The sequence below is a fragment of the Hippopotamus amphibius genome, chromosome 8 (genome assembly GCF_030028045.1).
Source record: "Hippopotamus amphibius kiboko isolate mHipAmp2 chromosome 8, mHipAmp2.hap2, whole genome shotgun sequence".
Lineage (NCBI taxonomy): Eukaryota > Metazoa > Chordata > Mammalia > Artiodactyla > Hippopotamidae > Hippopotamus > Hippopotamus amphibius.
In genome coordinates this window covers 102,207,999-102,227,969 of record NC_080193.1, presented here as the reverse complement: position 1 = coordinate 102,227,969, position 19,971 = coordinate 102,207,999, and the positions used below count along the sequence as shown (strand labels likewise).

Genomic DNA, 19,971 nt, shown 5'->3' with positions numbered 1-19,971 from the left:
AGATTTGGTTCTTTGTAGAGCTTAGAGAGAGAGAGAAAGGGACACAAGGTGTAAAATGCCAGTAAGATTAATTAAATTTCTTTTCCTTTGAGCCCTGTCCAAACGTTGATGGAATTAGGACAGAACAAAAAGATCAAGAAAAAAAGGCAGAAGCAGACGAGCGTAGGGCGGACTGTGCCAGTCAACACTGAGGTAAGGAAATGAGTTTTGGGGAAAGGACTTCGGACATCCCTGGGGACCGCTCTGGTGCGGGGGCATTCCCTTTGGCAATATTCCAGAATCTGAGTCCCCAGGGCTCCCCCCAGTGGGAAGGGAAAGATGCGCGTGGCCAGGAGCGCGCGTACGCGTGTACACTCACGTGTACACTCACACGCGCGCGCACACTACATACACACACAGCCTGTTTCCTCCGCTCCCCCTCCCCCCGGGGGGCGGGTCTCTTTCTCTTTAAAGAGCAGACGGTCTCCGCGCAAACCCAGGCTCTGTAAGGCCCCGGGGGCCCGGGACCCGAGCTGCTCGCAGCCAATGGGCGCGGCGGAGCGGCTCGAGCGCGGCTGACGCGGCACCAATGGGCGCTCGCGGGGGGGCGGGGACAGCGGAGGAGACACTATTGTTGATGAGGAGGAGCAGCAGCGGCGGCGGCGGCTGCACCACCTCGTTGCTGCCGGCCGCGGCCCGTGTGCCCCCAGCACCCCGGACTCCGGTTTCGTCACCCCGTCGCGGGGGCCTTCCCTCCGGCCTCGAGAATCCTCTCCCTGAAACCCGACAACAACAAAACCCCACGTCGCGCCCAGTCACCAGGGAGGGGGGACCATGTCCCAGCGGGTGAGGCGCAGTGGGTCCCCCACGCCAGCCGGCTCCCTCGGGGGCGGTGCGGTCGCCCCCGCCGGGGGCTCCGGGAGCCGCCTGCAGCCCATGAGGGCGACGGTTCCGTTCCAGCTGAAGCAGCAGCAGCAACATGGCAGCCCCACGCGGAGCAACGGCGGCGGCGGCGGCGGCGGCGGCGGCAACAACAACGGCGGCTGCTGTGGTGGCGCCTCAGGCCCCTCGGGCGGCGGCGGCGGCGGGGCCCCGCGCACCGCCTCGCGCAGCACGAGCCCCACGCGGGGCGGCGGGAGTGCGGCCGCGCGCACCAGCCCCACGGTGGCCACGCAGACGGGCGCGTCCGCGACGTCCACGCGAGGCACCAGCCCCACGCGCGGCGCCGCGCCCGGGGCCCGCGGGAGCCCCCCGCGGCCGCAGCCCCCGCCGCCGCTGCTGGGCACCGTGTCGTCGCCTTGCTCGTCGCCCACCCACCTGTGGACAGGCGAGGTGAGCGCGGCCCCACCCCCAGCCCGCGTCCGGCACCGGCGGAGGTCCCCGGAGCAGAGCCGCAGCTCCCCGGAAAGGAGGAGCCCGAGCGCCCCGGTTTGCAAAGCAGGTACGTGCTGGGGGCTAGGCGAACAGGGGAAGGCGGCCGCGGGAAGGCGTCCCGGGCGCGCGCCGCTACCGCGCGGGGACTGCGGTGCTGCCGCGGGGCCGGGGCGGGGCCCGGGACGTGTGGCCCCGCCTTCCCCGGGCCGGCCCCGCGGCCCCTCCGCCGCTCCGCGGGCGTCTCATTCATGCCTCTGTCGGGCCTCCGTGCGTGCCCGTCCGAGGCAGCGCAGCCGCTAACCTTGTGCTTCGGCTGCTGTGTTAATGATAAACCTGGTTTCTGGCCGCCCGCTGGTTACTGCTTACCCTCCCTTGGGGGTAAGGCTGAGAGTGGCTTGTCACTTTAGTGACACGGTTAATGTTAGTATAGCACATGTCTGTTGTCAAGTATTTCTCTGTCACAAAACAGTTTTGGTCTGGGGGGGACTTGAGTGCACTAGCATAGCAGGTTTGGTTGGGTCTCTGAAGAGACGTGTTAGCATTTTCTAAGACTTGCTAAGTGGGTAGCAGGAAGGGAGAAGTAAGTTAAGCAAGATTCCTTTGGAAGGTTATGGACTTTGTATGAGGGCCTGGTGTATTTCTGATATGCTAATTTTGTGTTTAAGTTGTAAAACCATTTGTTTTTTTTTTTTAAAAACAAGATCCAAGGTTTGTCTCATTATTATTTTAAGGACCTAAAAATCGCTTTTCTGTAGACCTGGGAGCTTTTTTTGGGAAAGTCCTGAATGGAGCTCTTGGGTTCCTTGGGAGTCATTCATAAAGAGTAGCTCAAAAGAGAACTTCAGATTGTGGAAATGGAAAGAGAGAAAATTTATCATCTGATTGCCTTCCAATGAGAATCTACTGAAAAGAGAAATGGGTGGTTTTTAGCTTATGTATTAATACTGCCAACATATACCTTTGTCTTTTCCTGTTTTGGGAGTTTGTTAGGATCTTTAGGCAGAATGGCTGGATATCTCAGGAAACTTAGTACAGTACTTCCTAACCAAATGAAACAGACGAAGTGGTTTCAAGGGTTCATTCAGATGCGGGGAATGGGATGAATCTTTTCTACTGTTTATTAAAGATTTTAGACAATGGATACTTTTGGGGGAGAGAATTGCCCTGAAAAATCGTCAATAATGTTTTGTGACTAGAACAAATGTACTTTTTTAAACCTTTGAAAATACAAAATGCTTTTTTTAAACTTTGGTAAAGGAACTCCCTCTATCTCAAATAATAGCTATTACTTACTGAACTCTTACTTATGGTGGGTGATTTACCTACAGGATCTCATTTTAACTTTCACGGGAGGTGTTGTAAAGGTGAAGTAACAAGTGGTGGAGCGGACATTTGAACTCTGATGGGTGGTGCTTCAAAACCATGTCTTTTACGTTATATCAAGGAGGTAGCTTCATGATGTGTAAGTTAGAACCTGGGGAAGTATATAACACATCAAAACATGTTCTTAGGTTTTGAAGCAAGTCTTAGAGGTATCTGGTGAACATAATTGCTTCAGTTTGCCTTCAAGCTTCTGGAGCCAGCATAGTGTGGCAGGTTGGAAGGGAATGAGAGCTATTTAAGTGGGCAGTGAAGATGGAAGAAGGAGGTGGTGACCCCAGTCTGATAACAGAATCTGGCTGCCCTCTCAACTATTTGACCTTTAAAGAAGCAGCAACCTGATGAGAGCTGCGTTAAGTATTGGCAGCGTGTGGAGGAAGGTGCTCTTTTCTTCTGATCTCTAGAAAGGCTCAGTTTGCCTGGATCTCGGGCTCCTCATGTGCTCATTTTTCATGTTTCCCAAAAGTTTTTTCCCTCAGATCTGCCATTCCATAGAGTATTCATGTTGTAAAATTCACCCTTCTCATTAGCCCTCTCACCCTTCCCCCTACCAGAAAAACACCCAGAAAAATAAAAACTCTTTTTCCCCCAATGCAGCACTTTCAGGTAGGTGTGAAAAGGGATACTGCCTGTTACTAAGTTATACTAAAGTGGAAGTCTGATAGCTTCCTTCCCAGGAATGGGTTCTTGTTTCACTCTAGCAAACTTCTGTGCAGAGTGGGACAAATATTTTCTGATTTTGTCTTCATACCACAAACTAGACCATTTGCTATTTTTCTCAGACTAAATCTGGAAGAAAAGGAGAGTCTTTTTAATTATGAGACGCTTAAAGATTAAAAAATATATTTTTTTATTCTTATTTTTTAACTGAAGTATAGTTGATATACAAAGTGTCAGGTGTACAGCAGAGACTCCCTTTTTGATTAAAGGAGATTGCTGCCAGTTTGCAGCCTCAATGAAATGTAGACATCCCTATTGGTAGAGGGCAAGGGTCTACCTTATTAAGTAAACCTCATGTGACTCAAATTCCAGGGTCCATCTGGATCAGGCTGTTAGCTTCTAGGTGTCTATGAGATGAATTGGATGCCCTAATCTTTGTTAGGAATCCAGTCTGAAAGTCCCCAGGAGGTCTCAGGATCTGTAGAGGGGTCTCCCTATTCAGTCAGCTCCCTACCCAGTTGCTTTATTCCCCCAGGGTTACAGTTAATCATTGGCTAATCGAGAACTTCCTTTTCTTGGTTTATTACTTTTAGGAAGTAGTTTCAAGCCCAGGAAAACTAAGTGGCATTTAGAAATGTCAATAAATAGAATAAAAGGTGGAGGAGGGCAATACATTTTACCTTCTATGTGTTGGGTGCTTTACAGATGTTATACCTTAAAATAGGATTATCATCCCATTTCATAAAGGAGTACAGGGGGCCTACCTAAGATTACATAGGTGGTAAGTGGCAGAGTATTCAGTATAAGGTAATCCAAGCACCCATCCCTGACAGATACTTTAAACTTCCCACCTTCAGTGCCTGCTGTCTCTGTGGTGACGTGGTTTGTCATTGGGAACTGAGATATGCTTAGAAAAGGTAACTAGGCAATGGGTGTTAACTGTAGATACAGTAAAGAAGACGAAGTTTTTGTGCCTTCCCTCCTATTACCCGATTTTGTCTTACTCTATACAATGTCAAATAGATATATTACGAATAGGTGGCATAAAAAGGATAGAACTTGAGGTTTGGGAGGGGGCGGGTGGTGAAGGAGAAACTGAGATGAAGTGAGAGAGTAGCACAGACATATATATACTACCAACTGTAAAATAGATAGTGGGAAGTTGTTGTATAACAAAGGGAGTCCAACTCGAGGATGGAAGATGCCTTAGAGGACTGGGGCGGGGAGGGTGGGGGGGACTCGAGGCAGGGGGAGTCAAGGAAGGGAGGGAATACGGGGATATGTGTATAAAAACAGATGATTGAACTTGGTGTACCCCCCAAAAAATAATAAATAAATAAATAAAATTAAAAAAAAAAAAGGATAGGAGGCTTTGGGTAGACATTCTGGGTTTGATACCATGTTCCACCTCCTAAAAACCATGTGATATGAGGAAGTGATGAGCTTTCTAACCCTTAATTTTCTCATTTGTAAAATGGGCAGTGATGATATTTACTTCATATGGTGGTAAGGATTAAATGAAAGAAAATTGAAAAATACTCAGCATAGTACCTCAGTATAAAAGCTAGCTATTGTGTATCATATTAGTTTTGCTTCTAGTTTTGGTGGATATAACATAAATTGCCAGTGTAGGCTTAGTTTTCATGGTTGTATGAAATTTCAGGTGGCAAAGAACATCCAGAACTGTTTCTCAGAGTGTGGTCTGTGGCTCATCTGTATCAGAATCACTCAGGGTCATTGTTAAAAACGCAAGTTCCCAGGCCCTACTCCAGTCTTGAAAGTACCCCCACCCCATTGATTTTGCTGAACTCTAAATTTGAAAAAGTCACTATAAGCACTGAAGGAAAATAGTTTGAAAACTCCCCTTTAGAGAAAAGGGCATTAGTACAGTATGTATGAAAGTTATTTTCGCAGCATGGCTGGCTGATAGGTAGATAGCAAGTTGTGTTTTGCTAATTTTCCCCTTACTTTGGATTTATTATGTTGTGTATGAATTTGGTTGTTTATTGAGGTAGGAGTGTGGCAAGAGCAGCAGCAAGAGATAGATTTCTCTGGACTAATAATCAGGAAGTAGTATAACAGAACTTCATATTTGCAGCATCTTAGACTTCTGCTTTCTAGTACTTTGTGAAGTACACAACTTTAAGAATTAGATATTTCTCTAACATTTGAAGGATTGCTGCTAACTTCACACATTCAGGGGAATCCTTTTGGTTTATAATATCTGTATTTTACAGATAGTTGAGGCAAGTAGAACCTTACTGTTAATTCAGCATCTTGGCTAGTAGAGTTTGTATTGAATTAAGTTCAGTTCTGTAAGCTTTGATTGAACTACTCTGTATTAGTAACTGTGCAATACAAGAATGTAAAAGAGAGAACTCCAGAGACTCACAAACCAGCCATGTAAGACAGGTTCATAAGTATATAATGTGAGTGCTTTGGACTCGTAGAGAAGTGAGTAATTCTGTAGAGAGTGGGTATAGAAGTTCTGTCAGAGGAGATGGCTTTTGCTTTGGGTTGGAAAAAGAGGAACAGAACTTTACAGTTGCATCATAGAGGTGTGAAAATATACGTATCATATTCAGTCCTATGTCTTAAAATGTAGAGTATAGGATATTGGGGAGGAAAGAGGGCAAGCATTCAAAAAAAGAAAGTAGAAAGGTGAGTTTTCAGAATGGCCTTGAATAGAATGTATGAATTCAAATGTATCCCGTGGATAATTCCTCTGGAGCCAGACTGTCAGGGTTCAAATCTTGGCATTACTGCTCACTTAGTAGCTGTTTAACTTTAGACAAATTCACTTCACCTGTAAGAAAGGACTGCTAACTAATAGTATAGTTGACCCTTGAACCAAGCAGGCTTGAATTGCCCTAGTCCACTTATACGCAGATTTTTAAAAAATAAATAGTACTACAATATACATGATCTGAGGTTGGTTGAATCTGCACATGTGGAACTGTGGTACCAGATGGTTGACTCTGAAGTTATATGCGGATTTTCTACTATGCAGAGAGTTGGTGGCCCTAACCCCTCATTGTTCAAGGGTCAACTATTAATATTTTACAATAGGGGATTGTTAGAAGGATAAAGTCTTTGTAATCTCTGTGTGGGTATAGGAAGGAATCTCTTGATATTAGTTATTTTTACATCATTTTTTTTTTATCATCCTCATCATCCAAGGGTTTAGGCATTAAAAGTTAACTTGTTATATTAGTGGTATTTACATTCTTGGAATGCATAGAGTTGATAAATATTTAGAATGAGTAGACTGAATTTCACATGGAAGAGACTGTAGGATAGTAACTCACAAAGGTATCGAGCACATGAATTTAGGTGCAGTGGCAGTGGGAATGGCAAGGATAAAAGAGATTAGGAGACTTGGGTTCCGTACAGTAACCTGTTGGATATAGGGATTGAGAAAGGAGGAGTTGAGGATATAGTTGCTTATCTTAATTGAGATAAGCAACACAGTGAGGAATGCCAGTTTGAAAAGAGAAAAATGAGTTCAGTTCTGGATATACTTAGTTTGTGCTCTCAGGACATCCAGATAATTTTCTAAATTGTGGCAAATACAGTTTTAGAACTTGGGGGTACAGTTTGAACTGGAGGCAAAAAGTTGGCACTCATTTATTTTGGCTCAGTAAACATTTGTTTAACCCATACTTCGTGCTAAGTATTTGCATGTGGGCAATACTTGAAATGGCTAATAACGAGGATGGATAAGATGATAGGAGAATGCTGAGGATACAACTCTGGGAGAAAACGAGCATTTTAAGGGTAGAAAGAAAAGCCAATGAAGAAGCTTGAGAATGTGGTGGTAGAATAGTGTTGAGAAAGCCAAAAGAAAGCTTTGAATTTCAAGGAGGAGATGGTAAAGATTTTCAGATTCTGTGAAGATTTAGCAAGTAGGCTGAGACTGGAGAATAGGCTTTTAAAATTGGTGTTTAGGTCCTGTTGCTGATCTTTGAGTAGCATTTTGGGGGCACAAATCAGATTAAAGTGGTGGGTAAGAAACTAGAGATAATGGTTATAAATAGCTCTTTTTTTTTTTTAATGCTTTTTATTATGTGGACCATTTTTAAGGTCTTTATTAAATTTGTTACAATATTGCTTCTGTTTTATGTTTTGGTTTTTCTGCCATAAGGCATGTGGGATCTTAGCTCCCCAACCAGGGATCGAACCTGCACCCCCTGCACTGGAAGGCAAAGTCTTAACCACTGGACTGTCAGGCAAGTCCCTAAATTACTCTTACAGAGTATAAATTACCCATATGTCACTGTAAGGAAGGAAAGTGACAAAACAGGATGAAGAATTGAGCTAAGTTCATTTGTTTATTTATAGGATGGGGAAAACTTCAGCATGTTTTATAGGTTTGGGGAAAGGATTCACAGGAGAATGAATAATTGCAAGTTCAAGAGAAGGAAATAATAGCTGGAGCAAGGTCATGGAGAATGTGAGAGGCAGTGGGATCCAGCACATGGTGTAGTCTGGGAATCTCAGAAACGACTAAGGACACTTCTTTCTCTGAGGATGAAGAGGAGGTAAGGGTGGGTTAAGATGATCGATAACTCAGCAATAGACAGGAGAGGAGTGGAGAAAGTAAGCTACTTCCATCTCCAAATTACTTGAAGAAAAAACAGCATGTTTGTCAAATACTGTATTTTAAATTTTTAATTTTATTTTTATCGAAGTACATGTATGTAATTTAAAATGTCAAATAGCACTAAACTTATAATCAAATAAGTTGTTTCCCTGCTGCATCTCTCTGCAGTCCCACTTCTTGCCTCCTAGAAACAGCCACTTTCACCTCTTAGTGGTTTCTTCTGGTGTTTACCTACATATTTCTAAACAACATACTGATACTGCTTCAGGATTTCTTTTTTCAATTTTATGTACTATATAATGACTTCCTACTTTGGAAAATGTAGACTTAGATCCCTTACTGCTGTCCTTTCTGATCCTCCCATTGTAGTTATAGCACCCTTTTGGTTAAATAATTATTAATGTTTAAATTATTATGGCTATGTAAGTACTGTTTACAGCAGAACCTTGTGGTATGCGACAATTATATTTCCTTTCTTTACAACTTTTTAAGTTCCTTGAAATTGAAAAAGCTTTTTGTTTGCTTCATTTTCTATGTACCTATGACTAATTCAAACCCAAACTTTTGATAACAAACTTTTTTTTAAGTATTTGAAACATATCGGGTATTTTGTCTGCTTTACTTTTTTTCTTGAAGATAGTCTTTCTGGAATCTTCTATCCTCCTATTCCGAAGTGGCTCACATTGATTTCTAGGTGTGAGGCATTGCTATTGCCTTGGAACTTCTCTGGGAACACCTTCACCTCTCTCTTGTTGTGGATACCCTGATCTCTGGAACTTGTTTTGCTAGAGCATAATCTCCAAAATCTTTTAAGACCTTGAATGTCTACACATATCTGTCTATGCACTTAATGGTTTAACTGGGTATAGAATTCTAGGTTGAAAATAATTTTTCTGCTGAAAGTTAAAAGGACTTCATCTTTTAGGTTCTAGAATTACTTTGAGAAGTCTGATGCCATTCTGATTCTTAGTCCTTTATATGTAGTGTGTGTGTGTGTGTGTGTGTGTGTGTGTGTGGTTTTATGGACGTGTTATCAGCATTCTGAAATGATTGCCCTTGGTGTAGGGTGTTTTTTTTCTGTTTTTGTTTTTTTCCGATTCAGTGTGCTAGTTACTCTGTGGGATTTTTCAATCTCAAGAGACTCTTTGTTTCTGGAAAATTTTCTTCTATCATTTTTCCTTTCTGTTATCTTTGTTTTATCTTTTTGGAACCACTACTATGTAGAACCTCTTGGATTGAACCTATGATTTTTTTTATTTCTGTCCTAGTTTCCATTTGTGTATCTCTTTGTTCTTCTTTCTAGCAAATTTATTTTCTGTCATTTCAATTGATTTTTTAAAAATTTATTTACGTACTTATTTATTGGCTGCATTGGGTCTTCATTGCTGCACATGGGCTTTCTCTAGTTGTGGCGAGCGGGAGCTACTCTTCATTGTGGTGCATGGGCTCCTCATTGTGGTAGCTTGTCTTGTTGTGGAGCACAGGCTCTAGGCGCGTGGGCTTCAGTAGTTGTGGCACATGGGCTCGATAGTTGTGGCTCACGAGCTCTAGAGCGCAGGCTCAACAGCTGTGGCGCACGGGCTTAGTTGCTCCGTGGCATGTGGGATCTTCCTGGAGCAGGGATCGAACCCGTGTCCCTTGCATTGGCAGGCAGATTCTTAACCACTGCGCTACCAGGGAAGTCCCTCAATTGATTTTTAAATTTTGGCCATAATGTTTTTATTTTTCAAGAGAACTTAACCTTGCCTTTTCCTCTCAGTATCTTCTAAATTATTCTTATCTTGTCAGTGTCTTTTAAAAATATTTATAAAGGTATAAATACTCTCAAAGTTTTCTTTTGCCTTCTGCATTGTCCTCAGAGCCCTTTTGTCTTTCATGTTGGAATCTTTCCTTAGTTTTCTATTAATATTTAAGTAAGATACAAAATTGCTGATTAGGTTTTCAGCCTATCTGGGTCAAGCCCGTAGAGGTAGACTGGAGGAGGATCGTAAAGTAGAACGATGGTGTTGGGTCTTTCAAATGTAGGTTTTTTCCTTCTCTTGGGCCAGTTTCCACTGGGAAGAGTCCTACAATGTCATGCCTGAGGATATGTCTTGTATCCTTAAATACAGAGCCTGTCTGGTTAATCTCTCTCACACAGTTTCTCCCAATCTTTTTGCTCTTGGAGAAGCCCTTGAAATAATTTCCACTTCTCAGGGAACCCCTGCGTTTTATGATCAGTAAGTTGAGATACAGTGATAAAGTAACAGTGCTCTTCTGAGTACAGAGTGATTTCTCTGTGGATCTTTTTATTTGGCCAATTTAGACTCCCATTCATTTTGTATAGTTTTTACCTCTACTCTTCTTGGACAAAAACATAGTTAAGCTTAGCTTATTTTTCTTGAAATTAATCCCTTTACATAGATTTTCTTTTAAAACTCATAAGGCATCCACAATATGTTGTGATTAATAATTGGCTTAAGCCAAATTGGATTTAATTTTTCTAAAGGTAGGCTCAGTAGACTTAATTTAAATAAAGTTAGTAAAGTTATGTTTTTACAGTCTGAAAATTTATTGACAAGGCTACTAAAACCATAAAGCTACTAAAACCATAAGCCAAGATAATATGACAAAAATTTAGCCTGAGACACAATTTTGTTTGAGTGTGAAAAACTACTTTGAGTAACATGCCCTGTCTCAAATATAGGTTTAGCAGAATTATTGTGCACATACGGTGATTTCTTGACCTCATTTATAGATCTGTATGTAAAAATTGATACTTTAAAAAATTTATCTCTTTAAGGTGAAACATGTTCTTGGGTTGTGTGTGTGTGTGTGTTTTGTACAAATAGTTCTGAGTTGAAATGAGCACACCCATATTTCATTTTCAAATGAAATGAAACATTTCTTTCCTAGCTCTTGATGCTTGTTAAACAAGAAGTTTGTTTCTTCATATAAGAAGTTGAAAATGCAGCAAATTATTCATTACTTTCCTGTGAATGACAAGATACTTTGCTTTCCGCAGAAATCTAGAACTTGTATCAGGGCAGATCAGGAAATCTTACTTTGAGCTTATGATCAGACTGCACTTAGACGGTTACCACTTAAGACAACTGCTTTTAAAACTTTGTTGAAACCTCTTTTCTGCTGTTGCCTCCTTTCCTGTCTGTTGTCTTTGTGAGTTATGTGTTTTTATTCCTTCAGTATTATTTTAATAGGAAGCTTTGCTAGTCTCTCTGATAAAGGCTAGCATGCAGTCAAGGTGAAATTACCTACAGTTTATTTCACAATAAAAACCTGTATAGCATTTTTAATTGACCCATTCTTCTTTATGAGCTAGTGTAAAATTCTTTTGGAAGTAAATTTAAACTTGAGGGGGCGTTCTTGCCCCCATGGAGCTGAGTCTGGAATTGTATGCTTTACAGTTTACCTACCAACATGTATTCCTCTTTCTCTCCTTCCCTCTTTTCCCCTCCCTTTCTTTCTTGCTTGCTTGCTTGCTTTCATTCTTTCTACCATATATGCACGATAAAAATTATAAATGGTAAAAGAAAATACAATACGCAGTCTTTCCCCCACTTGCCTTAAATTTGTTCTTCTCAGAGAAATCCAGTTAGTTGTTTCTTTTGTATTATTCCACAGTTATTCTATGTGCATACAAATATATGCATATGTGACTTTACATATAAGTATGTTATGGACCGTATGTTACTTCATCAGGCTTCTATTTTGAACATTTAGATCATTTCCAGTCTTTTGCTGTTAAATGGTCCTGTGTTGAACATTCTTATTTATATTTCTTTGTGCACTTACATATGATCTTATCTGTAGGATAAATTCTTAGAAATGAAATTTCTTTCTATTGTAAAATATATTTCAGGAGTTGATATCAGTTTCAACTTTAATCCCAAGAGCCTGTTTCTTTTTTCCTATCTTCTTTTGGATTATTTTTTATATTTCATTCTATCTCTTCTATTAGTTATCAGTTGTACCTTTTTTCATTACACTCTTAGTGATTGTGCTACAGCAGAGCTGTTGAAAAGAACTTTCTGCAGTGATGGAAATGCTCGATATCTGTTATCTAATATTTCATGTTAGAACCTTATATTAATATACTTCCATTTCCTGCCCTCCATGTTTTGTGCTGTTGTCCAGTATTTTGCTTTTTTGCTGTAAGTTCCACAGTGGATTGTTACTCTTTTTACTTTAGATGGTTAATTATCTTTTTTAAAAAATTTTACTTATTTATTTATTTACTTATTGGCTGTGTTGGGTCTTCGTTGCTGCACACGGGCTTTGTCTGGTTGCGGCGAGCAGGGGCTACTCTTTGTTGTGGTGCGCAGGCCTTTCATTGCTGTGGCTTCTCTTGTTGTGGAGCATGAGCTCTAGGCACGTGGGCTTCAGTAGTTGTGGCACACGGGCTCAATAGTTGTGGCTCACGGGCTTAGTTGCTCCGTGGCGTGTGGGATCTTCCTGGAGCAGGGATTGGACCCATGTCCCCTGCATTGGCAGGCAATTCTTAACCACTGTGCCACCTAGGAAGTCCCGTTAATTATCTTTTAAAACAATTAAACGTAAGAAAAATGCCTTTTTTCTTTATTTTTCACCACTCAATTTCTTTGTGTGAAATAAGGTGGTTGTAGTGTGAATGAAGAAAGGATTACTTGAGAAGCAAAGAATTGACAGGACTTGTTAACTGATTAGATTTGAGGAGTGAGGAAGATGAGAGAGCATAATTATGGCTGAGATTTTGAACCTACTTGGGTGGTTGAGTTAATGTTGTTATTAACTGGTTTTATAAATGCTATTGTATTCTTTTTTTTAGTTAATTGGCCACATTGGGTCTTCGATGCTACACGTGGGCTTTCTCCAGTTGCAGCGAGCGGGGGCTACTCTTCATTGTGGTGCGTGGGCTCCTCATTGTGGTGGCTTCAGTAGTTGTGGCACACAGGCTCCATAGTTGTGGTGCACGGGCTTAGTTGCTCTGCAGTATGTGGGATCTTCCTGGAGCAGGGATTGAACCTGTGTCCCCTGCATTGTCAGGTGGATTCTTAACCACTGTGCCACCTAGGAAGCCCAATGCTGTTATATTCTGTATGCATACGTAGTAGGCCATAGACATTTGGGGCATAATGCACTAAAATTTTTAACATTTCAAAAGTAACAAATAATAATAATATGGAAAATTTGGAAGATAAAAGTCTTTTTTTTGTATATACCCTTCCAATTTAGCATACTTAAGATTTTGTAATTGTTATTTTACTTGCTGTTCTACTGGGATTTACTGAGATCTCTCTGGTATTTTCTGGAAAACCATTTCACATTATGTTTTCCCATTGTGCATGTATACTGATAGTTTAGAAGATAAGGACAAGTAATGTCTCTTTATATTATTTTAGAACCCATGTTCACTCTTTGCAGAGCAACTGTAAGACATTGAGAAGACATCCCTGACCTTATGGACTTCAGAATTAAAGAGAGAGACAATATGAATTTTTGTAATATTCTAGAGTTAATAATAAAGTAAGAAAATATATAGTATTACTAAGAAGAGTAGTGCTTAACTCTGTCTTGATTCTAAGTACTTTGTGTGCAGTCAGGAATTGCTAGATGACTTGTAGAACAGACATTCTTCACTTCTGAAAAGCAGGTGCCGTTAATGCCCGCCTAGGAATTCTTGTAAAGTCGACTCCTGGAAATTGATTTAGTGTCACAGGGATGCTCTTATGCTGCTTTAGAGATGTCTCCATTGTATAAGGAAGAATTAGGACCCAAACCTTTGGACAGTCTCCCTACCAGTTAATCTTTTTCCCCCCATATGGCCTACCCGGTACCTCCCTTGTAATTAAATCTGTCACTGTCTCCCCTCAGTTGGGGTAAAATGCAAGATTTAAATGAGACCCAATAAAAACTTTGTTGAAATGAATGAATGGATGGCTTCCTATTTTAAAACAATATGAGCATGAAGACCCATGCCCCATCCCCTATGTATCTTTCATCTGTCTGTTCCCTTTTGGTGTGGAGGCCTTGGGTAGTACCAGGTTTTGCCTGTCTTCAGTACTACTGTTTTCTTGTTATTGAGCTTTGCTTATGAAGATTATACTGCTAGCTCACCATCCGGTAGAACATCTTGAATAATCCTTGGAAGTCCTTCTGTTGGAGATCTCTTTAACACAGGAAAGTTGCATATTTCTAGTAATGGTTGAAGAGATTATACTGATCCATCGACGTACTCTTGTCTGATATATTTTTGATTAATAGTATACTTTTTTTTTTTTTACTTTTTTTAAATTTTTATTTATTTTTTTTATTTTTTTGGGGGTACACCAGGTTCAATCATCTGTTTTTATACACATATCCCCGTATTCCCTCCCTTCCTTGACTCCCCCCCCCTCGAGTGCCCCCAACCCTCCAATAGTATACTTTTGACTGCTAACTGGGTTTAAGGCTTAATGAGAGGTTATGAAACAGCTTCCCCTTTGTAAAGGTTTATAAACTTTGGATTAATCATTCTCCTTTTTTAGTGCACATTTCTTTCTATTTTCTGTCTTATAAATTACTGTAGTAAAAATATCTTTGCAAATATGTGTGTTTGGGGGCTGGTGTAAGTGTACTTTGACATGTATCCTCTTTGGGAAAAAAAATTCCCATGATTGAGTTTAGTTGTTTTAAATAATTTAGTGATTTGTAGCATTGCTTTCCCAAAATGATTGAGTCAGTATACCCTGTGAACAGAAAGAAGTGTATCTACCTGTTGCTGTGAAGCTTTGTCAGAATTAGACTTCATACCTTTTCTTTAGTTTTGTCAGTTCAGTGTGTATGACAGTACATCGTTGTTTTCATTCTTATTTCCTTATGTATTTCATGGGATCAAGAGAGTATTTGAGATAATATATTTAGTCATAGCATATAGTAGTCACGTAATACTACTTAATAAGAAATAATAGCTGTTATTAATAGCAGGGTTGAATATTCTTTTTATTTATTTAATTTTTTTGGCCACGCTCTGTGGCTTGCAGGATCTTAGTTCCCTGACCAGGGATTGAACCCGGGCCACAGCAGTGAAAGCGCCTAGTCTAAACCACTGGACTGCCAAGTTCTTCCTGAATATTCTTTTTAAATGCTTGTTCACTGTTTTTGTGAAGTATGTTAATTCTGTTTGTATCTGTTGACTGACCATTTTAGTCATTGAGGATGTAATTAACTTTTTTAGCTCTTACTGTTTTTAAAAGGTTTGCCTTATTTGGGTAGGTGTGTGGGGTGTCAGGTTTATTGAGGTATAATTTACATACACTAAAATTCATCCTTTTCGATGCAATTTTATTTTTTATTGAAGTATGGTTGACTTACAGTGTTGTGCCAATCTCTGCTGTACAGCAAAGTGACTTAGTTATACAGATATAGACATTCTTACGATATATTGTTGTATGAATTTTGACAAAGAACACAGTTGTGTAATCACAACCACCATCAAGGTATAGAACATTTCTATCACCCGTCAAGTTTCCTCATGCTTTGTAAAGTCATTCTCCTCAGTGGTTGCTAGGCCATAGCAACCGCTGATTTGTTTTTGGTTCCTGTTTTACTTTTTTCAGAATATCACACAAGTGAGTTGTACAGGACTTTGCCTCTTTAGTCTGGCTTCGGTTGCTTAGCATAATGCATTTGAGATTCGTTCATGTTATTGTCTTTATCAGTAGTTCACTACTTTTTATTTCTGAGTAGTATTCCATAATATAGCTGTAGCCTAGTTTGTTTATTCATTCACCAGTTGAAGGATATTTGGGGATTTTCATTACTGATACTGGAAATTTGTGTCTTCACTTTTTTTCCTTAGATAGTCTGACTAGAGGTTTATGATTTTGGTTTAATTTACATTGTTATATTTCTGTTTCATTGATTGCTGCTCCTGTCTTTATTATTTTCTTCCACTTGCTTTGAGTTTAGTTTGCTCTTTTTCTAGTTTCTTGGATGGAAGCTTAAGTTATTGATTTGAGACCTCTTTTTTAATAGAAGCATTTAATCCTATATATTTTTATCTAGGCGGTTGCTTAGCTTCATCCAACAATATTTAATGTGTTTTATTTCCATTTTAACTCATTCAAGAAATTTTCTAGTTTCCTGGAGGCCTCTTCTTTGACTTATGGGTTATTTGGAAGGATTTTGTTCAGTTTCTAAGTATTTGAGGGTTTTCCAGATAGCTTTCTTTTATTGATTTTTAGTTTGATTCCATGTCAGAGAACATACTTTCTGTGAGTTTATTTCTTTTAAATTTGTTAAGGTTAATCCCTGGATATGATTTACCTTGAGAAATGTTTCATGTGCCCTTGTGTATTCTGCTGTTGTTGGGTGGAGTGTTCCATAAATGTCAGTTAGATAAATTTGATTGATGGTGGTTTTAGGTCTTCTATATTCTTGTTGATTCTCTACTTTGTTTTATTACTTTCTGAGAGAGGAGTGTTGAATTCTTGAAATATAATAGTGGGTTTTCCTTTCATTACTATTAGCTTTTGCTTTGTTTATTTTGAAGTTTTGTTTGTTTGTTTTTGTTTTTAGTGTGCAGAACCATTTAAGAATTGTTATGTCTTTTTGGAATTGACCTTTTTATCATTATGCATTTTCTTTTGGCTCTGGTAATTTTCTTTATTCTGAAGTCTACTTTGATTGGTGTTTCTATGGTCTATTTTTTCCATCCTTTCTGTGTTATTCTATACTTCCATCCTATCTATATTTTATTTGAAGGGCATTTCTTGTAGATAGCATATAGTTGGGCTTGTTTTTCTTTTCTTTTTTTTAAATCTAATCTGATGATCCCTGTCTTTTAATTACTCTTGTGTTTAGACTCTTTACCTTTAGTGAAATTATTATGTTTGGATATAGGTTTGCTGTTTTATTATTTGTTCTCTTTTTTTTCCTCTTGTTATTTGTTTCACCCTTTCTTATCTACCATCTTTTGGATTACTTGAGTATTTTTTAGTAATCTATTTTAATTTACAATGGCTTTTGACTCTATTTGTATAGATTTAAAAAGAATTTTATTGAAGTATAGTTGATTTACAATGTTGTATTTAATTTCTGCTCTTTGTATAGATTTTTGTTGTCATTGGTTGCTATGGGGATTATAAGGTACATACCTAACTTTTCGTATACATCAGGTAAAATGCAGAAATCATATAATCAATTATGTCTCTTTAGCCTCTTCCCTTTATGTTATAGTGCTCATGTGTATTATACCTTTATACATTAAAAATTCTGTGCAGATCATATACATGATCATATGTATATGTCTTCACAATTTGCCTTTAAGAATTTGGGCATGATAGTAATAATTTTTACAAAGGAAAACTCTTGATAATAAAGGCCCTAATTGATAAAATTTGATAGAGTCTTTATTGTAGGGTTTACATTAAAAGCGATTGAAACAAAAGAAAATTACTTTAGCAAAAAAAACCATGAAAATTGAAAAAAATTAGAAATAGTCTACCTCTGGTCTTTAGTAAATTAATTAAAAAGTAAATGGACTCAGAGTTTTCACTGGAAGAATACTTGGATAAAAAATTAATTAGTGTTACACATTAAAAAACACATATACAACATACTGTATACACACTTATAGCTTTGGTTGAGGATGGGAGGGATGAAGGCTTGAAGAGTCAAAGAAGTTCAAACTGCCATATCTGTTTTTTAGAAAAATTGTATTTCAGTGTGTACATATGTACATTTATAGTCTGAAAAAGCTTAGACATTACTACCTTATAGCTGGGTTTCCACTGGTGGGATGGGGGAATGCAGCACATATACCTTTCACTTTCTACTTTATTCAGTTCTTTTTAAAAAATATTTTGATATAGCATGTTTCATTTATATAATAAAAAACTAATTAAAACTCTATTATAGCAGTGATTTACAATCGAGTTAAATGTTTTAAAAAAAAGATAAAAAAAGAGTAAAAATGTTACCACTGGGATTTGCTCTAGGCCTCTATTTGGGCTGTTTTGGTAAATTTTCTTTTTAATATAGTTCTGAAAAGGCTTCTATGTGTGTCCTCTATTTTCATAGGAGAAGTGATATTCTGTTCTTGGATCCAGTTATTATGAGGAGAATAATTACATTTAGAGAAACAGCTGTGTCAGGGTGTCCTTGTATGGTACTCCTTATGTTATGTTTTAGATTAATCTCAAAGTGAACCTTAGCCATTGGGCCCCACTAGATTATTTAAGAATCTAAGCTAAACTAAATAACTTAAGTTGGGTTATACAGTTGTGGTGGTATGGTGGCTCTGTTTATTTCTGCTAGGTTTCAGTCTTTTAAGGCCTTTGGATAGTGGCTCGTGAGGAGATAATGAGTGTGTAGTGAAGTGGGCATCTGGCACATCTCAACTGCAAAATAGTGGGTAAGTTATAGAATAATAGTAGGGAGGGTAGTAGTAGAGTAATGTCAGAAGTAAAAGCACTATCAAAGCAGCATGTGTATGCCTGGTCAAAACAACTAGGTCCTAAAAAGCACCTGTCACATCAGTAGGCAGAACTATTCTATACACATAAACTTTGATTTATCTAGAATCTAAATATTTGGAAAGTAGGATTTAAAAAAAAATTCTGTTCTATTTTTCTAAAGAGAGATTAATAATAGTAATTCTCTTCTGACATAAAGATTTAGTTAAAGAATGTTATAGTGGGTAATATAGAGTAGTAAATTTTGAAATTAATTTTTGTTATTTTTCTGTGTCAGCAAAGAGAAAGGAAAGGAAGTAATACTTGAATTCATGCATAAAGCATTGGATGCATGCTTCAAAATTAGGCTGTATTTGTTCCAATTTTGTAAATGAGAATAGTCAGGCCCAGAAAGTTAAGTAATTTAGTGTTTTAGAGAGTTACTAAATGTGGGATTTTGATTAATGGCTATTTAGTTTTGAGACCTCTGTTTTTTAAGTCTTGTCGCAGTATTATGTAATATTACTTAGATATTTGGCCAACCATTGAGTACCTGTTATCAATAGGTATCATACAAAGCTGGTTGGTTTGAAAGAACACAGCAGTAAAGCACAGTCTATACTAGATGTTCCTCCCTTCTTGCTTCTAGTTGAAGGAGTATCTAGTAGAGCCTCCAAGACTGCCTAGTATAGGATTGCCTTTAGTCTTGAGGGAAGGATAGAGAATAAATACACTGATAAATCAATGGATGGAGTGATCTGGGAAAATTGGTTAGAGCAGGTTGGAAAACAGGGCATTTTAAGTAGAAATATTTTTCAGCCTTTTAAACTCACATCTTGATTTGGTAAACACAAATATGCTGTGATGTTGTTAGAAATTTCAAAGCAAACATAGCTTGAAAAATAAAAACAGTGGTGATTCTAAGAGAAAAAAATTTTAATTCCTAAAAAACACATCCTTTTTTTTATATCAACCATGTAATATCAGTGTAGATGGGTCTGTTTACTTGCCAGTAGGCTTGCCAATCCCATGTAGTGTGGAATCTGCGTTTTTTTTATTTATGGAACCTGATTTTATTGCCAGAAGTACAATAAAACATATCAGCTTTGCAAAATAAATTATCAAGAGAGGATAAAGTTTGCTTGTTTTTGAGAGACAGTAAACTAGAAGACATTTCCCCCTGAAGTTTTCCAGGTTGTTTTTTGAAAATTACTTTGTTAACTGAGTCAAGCTTAAATTATAAAAACTATCCTTGGAGATATTTTGGCCAAGAGGGAACATAACTAAGAGAAATGTTCTTCACATTGTTGCAAATGGAATTTTCAGACACGTCATTGTGAAAGTATTTCCTTAAATCATCCTTCAGAAAAAATACTAGATGAGCATTGCCTTTTGTTTTGAAATCCTTATTTTTGAGTGTTTTATTGGGTCAAAAATGAAGAAATATTAAAGCACCAATTTGATTTATCCAGTTTTGGGGGTTTTCCTTTGTTTACTTGAGGTAGGGTTTTTCTAGACTCTTGGGTTGTAAATGACAACCCAGCTTAAACTAAGTAGAATGAC

At 38.9% G+C, this 19,971-nt stretch overlaps 1 protein-coding gene across 2 annotated transcripts in view; it reads left to right on the top strand.

Annotated features, from left to right (window-relative positions):
* Positions 1-692: 692 nt before the first annotated feature.
* The window catches only part of FAM117B (family with sequence similarity 117 member B), an 83,497-nt gene continuing 64,218 nt past the window's right edge, over positions 693-19,971 (top strand). For both annotated transcript variants that reach the window (XM_057746623.1, XM_057746624.1), the window contains exon 1: positions 693-1,420. In XM_057746623.1, coding sequence (XP_057602606.1) covers positions 814-1,420 — 607 coding nt within the window. In that variant the 5' untranslated portion in view covers positions 693-813. The remainder of the gene's footprint in view (positions 1,421-19,971) is intronic.